Below are 12,126 nucleotides of genomic sequence, written 5' to 3'. Positions count from 1 at the left end.
TTTCCTTCAGACTTCTGACTTTAATCTGAGTTCTGACTATAATCTCATAATTTTGACTAATCTCAGATTTCTGACTTTAATCTCAGCATTCTGACTTTAATCTCAGAATTCTGACTTTAATCTCAGCGTTCTGACTTTTTCCCCCCTCGAATTTTGACTTTATTCTCAGCATTCTGACTTTAATCTCAGAATTTTGACTTTAATATCAGAGTTCTGACTTTTTTTTCCTCAGAATTCTGACTGCAATCTCAGAATTCTCCCTTAAACAACACTGATTGGTTGGGTGGCACCTGGTTTTCTGGTGTTGGTCCGCTGGATTTTCTACAGTCTGATCTACCAGGACACTGTGGAGCACCTTATGCTTCCTTCAGCAGGACTTCATATCTGCCCTCATTGCAGAAGGAATCACAAGCTGGTTTGGGAAGCACAGTGGTACTTTGCTTATTTAGCTAGTAGAGTCTGTGGAGTTTTATCAAGAGGAAGATGAGAGATGTTAGAAACCTGACATTTCAGTTCAAATTATACTTTCATTTTATTATGGTACTCCAACTTTACGAAACATTAAACTTTAGGTTTTCAGCATCTAAACTTGTTATAATTAAAATTACAATGAAATGAAATGCTCGAGATATTTCACAGTTTAATTGAAAGTATTGTTACTGAAAAGGCGTAGAGAACCAAATTCAAGTAAAACAAAAAATACTGTTTGAAAAAGAAAAGGCCTTTTTTTCCATCTGTAGTCATTTACAGGATCCAGTTTTGCTTTTTCTCCACTCAAAGAAATCGTGAGACGAATGTGTTTTATCTCAAATGTTTATTGAATCGTTGGGCCCAGGCCTTTGACACATCAGAAAGCTCCCACACAGTCACTGCCGAAAGTCAGCAAGGGTTCATGTTGTCGTTTCAATACTGTCTAAAGCTGGAAGGGAAGGGGACGGGGCAATTCCAGTACAATCTTTAGTTCAGCATCATGCACAGCCAGAGGAGCAGCATGCATGTTCAGAGTGATCGAATGGAGCGTCGGCCTCTTACAGTAGTGTTATCTGATTACATTACACCGAGAATCTCACTGCAAATGAAGACGATATGTGGTTTAATCAGCCGTCTTCAGCTTCAGCACACACCAAAACACTCTGCTACCCACAATGCTTTACACTCACCATTATACTGGAATTATAGAAGGCTCAAAACACAAAGAAAGGGGTGATGATAAGAGTTATAATCAGGTCCCACTTGAAGCTCTCAAACAGCGGGGGTTAACATGGCACTCTGTTACTCACCAAAGCGGTAAGACAACAGGAAGGAGAAGAAAACTGCTCCAAGTAAGGAGAAATTAATCACCCAGCACCTCACCAAGTGCAAACGCGCACGATTTAATGTTAATGCTCTGCTCTTCCCTACACTCCCCCATCTGCAACGCTCCCTGCATAATTTCTGCAGAGATCCTCAAAACGTAGATGAAGGGAAAACAAAACGAACGGACCCAGAGCCGTTACCATGACATTCCTCTGCTGTACAAATTGTTAAAAGATCCTATAGGTTAGCTAAATGTGAGCTGGCCCTTTAAATTATGTACAAAGTTAAACCCACCAGTTATCATTTCAGCAGTAAATGAAATGCAAACTGTCACTTTCTTTTTGCTCCAGAAAGTAACTTAATAACCAAAAACAGCTTGTTTAAGGTAACGTATATATATATATATAATATATATTTTTATGTCAAGGTTAAACAAAACTCTACAAAGCAAAAAAAAGAGAAAAAAAAAAAGGCATATGTACACGATCACCCTGTCCCAGATAATTAAAAAATAAAGGAGCCAAATCCTGGCCTTTAACTACTTCATCCCTTACATCCCTCTCTTCTCCTACTGTGCTTCAGGTGCTGTCAGAAAGCACACAGGAGGTAATAAATGGTTCTGATGGCATCTGAGAGCTTGTAAAACACGCCACAGTTGCTTCGTTAGATGAAGGCCAAGATGCAACTAAAGCAGCTGCTGGGATGCATGTTGATTTGGATGCAGAGCCCAGATGTTGCAGCCGTAACACCAGGGACAGCCGTGGAGGCGTCTTTATAAAGGCATGCAACCATAGTTCTGATGCTCCTGTTCGTACCGCTTATCTTAATGTCTTTGATGACATTCAGTGTGTGCATGTTTAATTAGGATAAGCCTGTGTGCGTATCCACCTCTCAATTAGCCTGCCTTAGTTACAATGCATTGGATTTGTTCTTTCGGTGATGAACTCATGTGGCAACTTAAAAAATCAGCAGCATCTATTATTTTTTTCTGACATCTTTTGAAAGAAATAAAACATATTAAATGTTCTGAGGGGGGGCAGAGGAGCTGACGACTTCCTGGTGAGCTGATGTGGGTTTGTTTTGTTTTTTTATTGATTTGATCCTCAGTTTTTGTTCAAAAACCAGAGCAGCTGTTGGCGATGGGTCCATTAGGCAGACGCCGTCTGGATGCTTCCCCAGACTCGGTCCTGGCGGCTCCGTCCTTGCCCTTCTGTGCGCCCCCCTCAGGCCTCCTGCGGCGCGGGCCTCTTCAGGTCCCTGATCTGTTTGATTAAGTAAGTCTTTTCGTCGTTGAACTGTTCGTCCTCTGTTCTGTCATTCTGGAACTTGCTGAGAAACTCGATGAGTTTGGTCTGGTTCTTCAGCAGGATGTCCAGGATGGGCTGAGTTTTGTTGGGGTTGGCCACAAACACCTGCAAGTAGACAAGGAGAAAGCAACGAGGGTCAATAGAGTAGATGTATTTTCTGTTTTAATAGAGCATGAAAACAGCATCCCCCACAGCCTGATGCTGCCAGCAAACACTTTGATTATGACCATAATGTGTTCTGGTTGATCTGAAAGTACAGAGAAGCTACGGTTTTTATATACTTTGGTAAATCCAACATGTACATTGCACATAACAATGAAATTAATGACTTCTTACTGACAGATTAAAAGAAAACATCTATCCTTAAACTGACAGTCAGCCAGAGGAAAGACACTAAAACGGTGGCGATCAGGAGTCCAGCATGTTGGACCGACTGAAGCCAGCGAATGGGGGACTGAAACACAGAGAGAAAATGGCCGATCTTAAAAGAAACCAAATATGGAGCGCTAAATTGTGTGGGCAGAAGAAATCAAAAATACACATGCAGTAAGTGGGCGTGTTGTGGGTGATCTACACAAATTTTTCCTGCAAAGGATAAGACATGCAAATAGGTTCAGTTCCGCTCCAATTATACGAGTAGATTGCATGAGGTACTGGTAGTTGGGGAGGGGGGCTGTAAAAGGAAGGAGCAGTCCTCATCAAATGGGATAATAATTATGATTATCATAGAAAACATTATAGCCATAATAATGATGAATATTGTTTATAGCAGATTTTACGTAAATATCTAATTCTACTACAAAGAAAGGCAGAAAAGATTTAAAAGAACGAAAATAAATCATAAAACCCAGAAAAGTTTCCTTTTTCCGTTCCTTGACTCCAAATCTATTTAATTCAGTTTATTTCTTTAGCTCCAATTCACAACAAGTCATCTCAACACACTTTACAGTACAACCAGATCATCCAGTCAAATTGATTTACAGTTTTCTATCTAAGGAAAACCAGTTGATTGCCTCAACTCATTGACTCGAAGGCAATCTCTCTCACTAAGCATGCTTGTAGCGACAGTGGAGAGGAAAAACTCCCTTTTAACAGGAAGAAACCTCCAGCAGAACCAGGCTCAGTGTGAGCGGCCATCTGCCGAGGCCGACTGGGGTTCAAGGAGACAGAAGCAGAGATATAAAAAGCAACTTTAAAAGGCGGCCCGGTCCAGGAAACACAAAGCCTCATGAGACCATCCTGATCTTGCGAGCTTTCAAGGTTTCACTCGCAGATCAGTCTGGAGACTCTCTGTTAATGAAAATTTTGAGCCGTTCACCAAACGAACGTCCAATCAGCGTTGGCTTTGAGGCGGGTTGAGGTGTGACGCAACGAGAAGCCCGACAGTTCAGTCTAAAGAACATGGCGGCTTCAGCCGATGAAACTAGCGTTAGCGTGGCTATCGAGCAAGTTTTATCGGAATTACAGAGTATTTCTTCACTGAAAGAAGAGCAAAACACTGCTCTGGAGGCTTTTCTCAGAGGAAAAGATGTTTTTGCTCTTCTCCCGACTGGTTTCGGCAAGAGTAGCCTGGCTGTTAGTACGTCATATGCTTCGTTGATCTGACTGGTTTATTTGGCCCGTCTATCACCAACATAGGCCAATCAGCTAACCAGTATTTTCGCCCCTTCCCAAAATTACTTCAACGGAAGGTTTCCAGATGAATATGCGGAGCAAATCTATCTGGCGGAGTCAGGTTAGGAAACACACAGCCAGGCAGATGAGCTCCGAGCCAGCTCCCATGTCAGAGGATGAAGAGAGCACATCCAGGCAGTCACGGTCAGAAAAACAGGACCACACTGAAAAACAGGACGATCTCGAACATCTATAAACAAATGTGTTGATGGCAGAGGCTGTTAAAATTCAGTTGATTTCTTTTCATAAACCCTATTTAAATTCAGTTGTATCGTTTTGTTTTTTTTATTCTAGTTTGGTAGAATTGCTTCCTGTTAAATTTATTTATGTCGGCCTGCGCAGGCATTGTTCTTCCCCACTAATATTATTCTACGATTATCATTACTGACATTCCAGATTTATTCACATGTACACAGACTCTCATTCCTTTATCTGCCTCTGAACTAATTCTTCCGTTTGTGGCCAAAACAGCTGCAGATATTTTTCTGTTTGAGGTAACTTTCAGACTGAATAAAGATGCAAAACTGCTCTCTCAATCAATTTAAACATTTAATAAATCACTTTGCTGTTATTTTATTTGATCATCCTGTTCCTGTAATTTGGTCATTTAAGGCAAGACCTGCATAGTCATAAAAGACAAATCCAAAATTATTATTTTGCACTTTTTATAAAGTTATCAGTTTCTCTGTTTTGATGCACACAAACCATCTGATGCTCAGGCCTAAAGAACAAACCAGTAATCAATTCCTGGGCTGATAAAAGCAAATATAACCCTCTCAACATCAGAGATGGTGTGCAAAGACAAAGACTGAACTATCGGCACCTTTATATATGTTTTTATCTTTATTTCTATTATTTCACACAGGATGGAGGAGCAAGTCTTTAGTAAATATTTTATGGTTTCATCAAAAATGACCCCCAGATTTATAAAGCCACATTTTGTTACCTTGCTAAGATCGCCATGGGGCAATAATCTGTTTTATTTGAGATTAATTTTCGACCACAATCAATCAGCCAATGTTTGAAATATAAAAGGCTGTTTGTCAGACAGCTCAAGCGATGACCGCAGACCTCTTAAAGCATCTGGAGATTATATTTCAGACTGTTTAAATGCACTAACCATAAACAGGGAATATTTATCAGTGGTTTGTATGACGTTCTACAAATACTAAGCGTCAAGTTGATCAATTTCATTGGCTCTGACAGAAAGATGGAAAGCTTGGAGTCTGTAGAATTTAGAGTTTGTATCACAGCTTGAAATGTTTTACTGATTCCTCTAATATAAAACCACAAGGCTAGCCAACAATGAACACTGATATATCTGGCTAAATAATTCACTCAATGCATCATTAATTCAGGTATTTTACATTAAAAACAGATCCAAGGATGAATCCAAGGATTGTGTAAAAAAGCTGCTTCTTTAAGCCAAGCTAGCGTCCGTCTTCTGTCAAGCTCCTGGTTATCGGCTGAAAAACACATTACCTTAAACACGTGGAAAGCCTCAAACTGGATGTTGCGGCTCTTGTCTCGCAGCAGATTCATCATTAGCTTGAGATTCTCTGGCTTGCTGATATATTTTGTCATTATGGTGAAATTGTGCCTGTCGAGGAGCAACTCGCCGAGCAACTAAAACATTTCAGAGACAAAGAGACAAACAAAACATTAATAAAAGACCCAGTGATATAAATTAACTAAACAACTTTGACCTTTTTAGATCCTTTCCTAACATTCAGGTTTAAACGTTTTTTTTAAAACCATAATTATCATGAATATTGTAAGAATAATAATGAAACATCAATCTGAGGTGAAATAAATATAAATTCGTATTTAAAGCATTTTTTCTCTCACATTATTCAGAAATCAGTTCAAATAACCACCAATCTGCACAGCTAACGTAAGCTTTAGTGGTTCAGTGTGTAGTTTATTGTCTAGCCACTAGAGGGCAGAAATGGATCGATTCATTTACAGAAACTCAACCTCTTCTTTAAATAGCTGTGCTTTACTAGGAGACCTTTTTTATACGCTCAACCTGGGGCCCTTACCTTGAGGGACTGCCGTTTAGTCACGTAGTTTTCTGAGTGCAGCAACTTCTCATATTCACTGAAAAACTAGAGGAAGAGGAAAGCAAAGGACAGGGTAAACAGCCGTGGTTAGAGACGAAAGGCTGATCAAGACCAGACTTTCACAACATTATCTCCGTCTGATATCAACAACGGGGACAGAAAAGAAAACTCCCACACAAAGTGACAGCTACTACGTGTTCCCGCTCTGCAAACTGTGCCCCAAATGGCTGATCTGGACATGCTAGAAGGAAAAGTTGGCGACAAGCTGGTCAGACAGACCAAGTGTTCATCTGCAGCTCTTTAAGTTCTGAGTTTCAATGAGAAAAAAAAAAAGAAAACTAAAAAAGTTGAACAATCAGCAGTCTTTTCTTCTCTAACTGTAAAATAATGAACATGAATGAACTATTTTCACATTTAAAACCTGAAATTGTTCCTGTTTAACTCCTAAACTTTAACTATTTGCTGGGTTTTAAGTATGTGAGGACTCACTTTGTCGTAATGTTGCTCCAGAAACTCGGCACTCAGTAGTTTGTGTCTTGTGAGAAGGTCCTGAAAGCAGGGGGAAAAAAAATATATAAAATACTTTGAACTAATTAATCAGCATTAAACACAATGTAATGACCAGTTTAAAGTTTGATTTGTTCTTTAGAAAACATGCTCTGTGCTAGAAGGTGAAGAAATAAATCCCGGGAAATGGTGTTATTATACTATATATAGATTATACTTAAGAGAGAAAAAATGTGTTTTAGCTGCTTTGTTAAAAAATACTTAATCTCACTCATGAAGCATATTTATTGCTGAAATTCAATTAATTTAGAATCTAAAAGAAGAGATTCTCCCTTAAATTCGTCGGGAACAACTGTTCCAACCGCTGCATTTCTGAAATCTCCCAAGTGGTGCACGACTTTACACGAGTGAATAAAGTGAATGTGATTGGTCGTTTATCAAGAGGATGGGATTGTTGTGGCGGAAGGTCCGCAACAACTTTGATTGATGTAATAAACCTCTGTCTTCTTCATTGAAAAAGTTTCCAAGCAGCAAACAAATCAACATTGGCTGCTCAAACACACAGCAATGTTTCTTAAATAAAGAGGTGAGGATGAGGTAATAATATGAGCGCATCTTCAGCAGGATTTTCCCCATAAGCTAAAATAAGTAACTGACTTACTTTGAAAGTGGCAAATGCATCTGAGGCGATGTCAAAGGTGGACATCTCCACGTATCTGAAGAAGTCGTAGAACTGATCCGACCACAGAGTGATCTTGGCCAGGGGTTCGTGTCTGATGCACTCCCTCAGCATGATGCCGCAGTTCAGGGCGATGTCTGGGGACTCGTACCTGCGGGGCAACAACAGCTCTTTATAGCTTCAAACTTTTTAACTGAGGCAAGCAGCATTTTAAAGGGAGAGTTGAGTCGGAAAAAAGAAAATCTGGTAGTAAAATAGAAGATTTAGATGCAGAGGAAAAGTGTAGAATTACAGATTTTTAACTGGATAAGCACAAGCTGGAAACTCAAAATTCCTATCTTTTCTTTGTTCATTAAACACACCAAACATAGGAAAGAACAGGTTGGGCAAACAACACTCTTTTAAACGACTGCTTAGCTACTGTTCTCATAATTAAAAAGATGTAAACTTATGGAGAGGAAAGTGTTTTATAAGAGATTACAAGCTGAAAATTTTACCCCCCTGTTAGTTTATCAATTATAATTTTTTGCCTCATCAGTCTCTCACAAAACAGGCTGAATTTGCTCAATTCTGGAGATTTGAGATCATAAAAAAGAAGAAGAAGAAAAAAAGGGAATTTAGAGTTAAATAAAAGCATTCTTGTGTGGCTGCTTACCCTTTCAGCAACATGAAAAGGATGTTTTGCTGGGTACACAGGTACTCTACAGTAGGTGTCCGAGTACCAATCTGGCGCCTCAGGATGTTGTTGAAGATCTGTGCTACATCTTTCTTTCCCTGTTGGTGACAGAAAAACACATCAACTCTTATTACAGTCGATACTACAAACAAGCCAAGATTAAAATCTTTTATTTTTCTTTGTTTTTTTAATGGACTGTCATTTTATTATGAGTTGTTTTTATAACTCAAAAGCTAAGTGGTGAATGTTAGCAATAATAACTTGCATAATCCATTTCTATATTCTAATCCCGGTTAGTTTAGGTTGTTCCTGAATAAAGGCTGGGGAGAAAACAGCAGCTGATAGAGAGTAGAAGCTCCAGAACATAAACAACAATCGTTCCTTTTAGACTGCAGGAAGCTTTTCTCTTAGTTCCTCAAACCTTTTTTCCCTGTAGAGCGAGCTTCAGCTAAATGCATCCTGCAGAACTGCTTTTAAAAGGCCTTTTGGGACAATTTTCTCAAAACAACTTCTCTTTATTCAGTTCCTTGTTGATGTTTATATACCTTTTAATTTTTCTCCTATATGTTTGAGTTGTCAGTGTAGGTTTATCACAATAAACCAATTGCACAATGATTATTTGCATGCAGCTCCATTATTATCTGTTTCTTCCTCTCTTTTTACTTAAAACTAAGTAAAAAAAAAAAACCTTTCCTCCAGTGCATCAGTCTCCACTCACCACTTCATTCTCATGTCATCAGTGTAAGAACAACTTCACTTATGCATCAGGTATTTGCCAGATGCACCGTCTCACACAGCAGAGCAGTGTGGGAAACCTTAACCTGGACAAGCTGACCTGTAGCACTTGTTTTAAAGCAGTACCAATCTAGTAGCGATCGCATCTAAAACATAATCAAGCTGCAGTTTCCCCAGCTGGAAAAAATAAATAAATAAATACAACCAGTGAACAATCAATATGTGTTTAATCGTTTTGCCCACTTACAGATAGTGCAGGTCGCATCAGCTCCAAAGAGATGAAGCTTTTAGTTTGGATGAAAAGTCGGAATTTTTGGAGAATGTAAACTTTTGAAAACCAATATGAAAACACACCAGTCACAAACACAGCAACTGCACGGCTCTACAAGAGCAACAAAGACAACTCACTGAAGCAGAGAGAAGATTGTTTTGGGTTCTGCGGGTTTTTTTATTTCAGTTTATTGATTTTGGTTTTGCTTGGTTATTTATGCAAGTGCATCGTTTTCAAACAAAGAGTGAATGTATTTTATTTATTGCGGATGCCCAAAATCTCTTCCAGTTGTTACTTTCAAACTTTATTGATCTTTGAGTTATCTTGCCTTTATAAACAATATAAAACAATGGCAAAGTATGTTGCTCCGCCCACTTGGCTGGTGCAGGGATTCTATACAACATTAAACATAAATTCTTATGGTTTTTTATTTTAAAATGGCTCCTCTTTCTTCTTTTCCACAACACAGATTTGTAAAAAGCATCAGCAGGAAACTGAGCTGATCGCATGTGCAGAGTCACCACAAGTCGCACAACAATTCTTTTAATTATCTGCTTGTGAGGTAAGGAGGCCGCTCTAAGGTGGGTTTGCATTTGTGTTAACTCCTTTCTATATTCTGATGATGGATTAAACTGGTCTCCCAGTGGAAAAATGCTGTGCTGGGTTTAAATTAAGTATTATCAGGTGAAACGTGGCTTTACACAAATTCACAAATCAAATATTCATATTAACAAATTACATAAAAATTGTTCCAGTGATACGTTTTACAAACAACCAACCGACTGTATTTATGGCCTTTTGATTTCCAGCGGAAACTTTGGACGGATTGCAGAATTTAGAAAACAAACTGGAATATAAACCAAAGGAGGAATCTCACAGGATCCACCAGTTTGGGCGAGATGAGGTCGTCTGTGAGATATTAGGTGAGCTGTCAACTGCCGTTTCTGCTGCTACATTGTTATGCAGCTCGGTCCTCCAAAAAACAGAAGAAATTAGACACTTGGCACAAATTTTAGGTCAGAACTATATGCCAGCGTTTTTTATGAATCTAGAAAGCGACATTTCTCCAAGTTTTGTCAGCAAAAGCTCATCAGGACACCAAAGAATAATATGACGACCACCTAAGGTCAGAGCCAAATCAAAAACAGGGGGAAGAAGACAGCTAGCATAAACTAGACGCCTGCAAACTCTGCAGCTTTTAACTACATCAGCATCATGAGGCGAGGGCTTATTTTGCACATTAACTGTGTTTTAAAAAAAGGACAGGATAAATATTGCCTTTAATACCTCTGACATTTGGAAGAAGTAAAAATAAGCACGAATTCCCTTTAACAGGAAAAATTTGCAGGTTTTATGTTTCTTCATGAGAGATTTATGTTTGACTATAAAGCCCAAAAGGATACCTTTGTTAATGTGAGACTGTATGTCTTAGACATAAAGGATGTTTAAATACTTTTAAATACCTAGAAGCATGTAATGTTCAATAGAAAACTTGTTTTATTCGAAAACGTGAAACAACAGGCATTAAATTATGAATTTTGCAGCTTTTCTGTAGTTTCTGCTCATTTTATAATTATGTACTTTTATTCAGGTACCTGAATGTGTTTAACATGAAAATCTGGAATCAAGGAAAAAGTAAATACAAAAAAAAGAGGAATTCAGAAAAATAAAAACAGAAAAAAGCAGAATTTGTGAAAAATAAATAACACAGATTTGATAGGGCCCCGATGCATTCAGCATTTGGCTTCATCTTGGAGCCCAGCATAAACACAACAATGACGCTTAACTGAGCCAAACGTTCTGCAATGTTTAACATCTTCCGCTTTTATTTGGTCAACTAATCACCTTGTAGAGCAAATCAACCAGAGGAACAAAGTCTCCAAAGGAACCCGTTTTCTCTACAGCCTCCCTGGTTCATATTTAACCATCGGTTCTTCAGAGCTTTAAATCTAAAACTGATTTCCGCAGAATCACAAGAATAAAGTGGAGTCAAAAACAAATGTTTACATCCCCATCCTGCGACTGTCATGCATAATTCTTAGCTTTTGTCCTAAATAAGGATGATGTACTGGTGTAAAAGAGGAAGTGAGCGTCTGCAGCTCAGTGACTCATGCCAAGATAAGGTGAGTCACAGCAAGCTGAAGCAGCTGCCAGTGAGTTTACACACGTTCCAACGCAGGCAGCTCTGCTGTGAATACCAATATCTTCCTGCTGAGGTTCAGCAAAACATGCATCTTTATTCATGTAAACTTTTAACAGATAATAAATAACCAACTCTCAGGGTTGAAGGCTTTCCTGTATCATCTCCTCTTTTTTCACTTTCACTCAGATCAATAAACTTCTAAATCAATCATATGAAAGAAAAAACCATAACGAATCTCACCTCGAAGTCGATGAGCTGCAGGTCTGCGATCAGCGTGCTCAGCAGGCCGCTGTTGTAGAGCTCCTGGGCTAGCTGGGCCACTGCTTCCGTCTGCGGCTCCTTCTCATTCGTCCCATACAGGATCTCTTTCATGGCTACCAGGCTCTTCGACACCTCCTCTGCAGCCTGAAATCATTCAAACATCAGCTCTGCTGCCAAACATTTTACAAACCGCCACACATTTTAAACCAACGTTTCATTTCCAAGCTAATAGCACTGATAGCAATAAACGGTAACATAACACACTATGGATGGTTTGAAATATACAGTCGGTTGTATTCTTTTATGTGTTAATTAGAATAAAATCCCATCTAATTGTAGAAAATAGTGTATCTAAAATAAATGAAAACATAACTAGGAACATCCCAGTAAATTGCAATCTTTATAACTCAGTTGGACATTAATATGTTGTGAAATATGAACTAAAGCTCAAACAGGCGAGATTTTTTCAGTGCTTTTTATCCAGGGCTTGATGTTAACCATCACCCGATCTCCC

The 12,126-nt window shown here is 38.9% G+C and overlaps 1 protein-coding gene across 1 annotated transcript in view; it reads right to left on the bottom strand.

The window, feature by feature from the left end:
• Positions 1–609: 609 nt before the first annotated feature.
• The window catches only part of cab39 (calcium binding protein 39), an 18,580-nt gene continuing 7,063 nt past the window's right edge, over positions 610–12,126 (bottom strand). Inside the window, exons 3-9 of the mRNA XM_015398421.1 lie at positions 11,592–11,756; positions 8,182–8,300; positions 7,509–7,677; positions 6,830–6,889; positions 6,320–6,385; positions 5,760–5,903; positions 610–2,708 (exon numbers count right to left, since the gene is read on the bottom strand). Coding sequence (XP_015253907.1) covers positions 2,520–2,708; positions 5,760–5,903; positions 6,320–6,385; positions 6,830–6,889; positions 7,509–7,677; positions 8,182–8,300; positions 11,592–11,756 — 912 coding nt within the window. The 3' untranslated portion in view covers positions 610–2,519. The remainder of the gene's footprint in view (positions 2,709–5,759; positions 5,904–6,319; positions 6,386–6,829; positions 6,890–7,508; positions 7,678–8,181; positions 8,301–11,591; positions 11,757–12,126) is intronic.

This window comes from Cyprinodon variegatus, unplaced genomic scaffold, assembly GCF_000732505.1.
Source record: "Cyprinodon variegatus isolate N-32 unplaced genomic scaffold, C_variegatus-1.0 Scaffold933, whole genome shotgun sequence".
In the NCBI taxonomy this organism is placed as follows: domain Eukaryota; kingdom Metazoa; phylum Chordata; class Actinopteri; order Cyprinodontiformes; family Cyprinodontidae; genus Cyprinodon; species Cyprinodon variegatus.
This window is presented reverse-complemented; position numbering and strand designations above follow the sequence as displayed.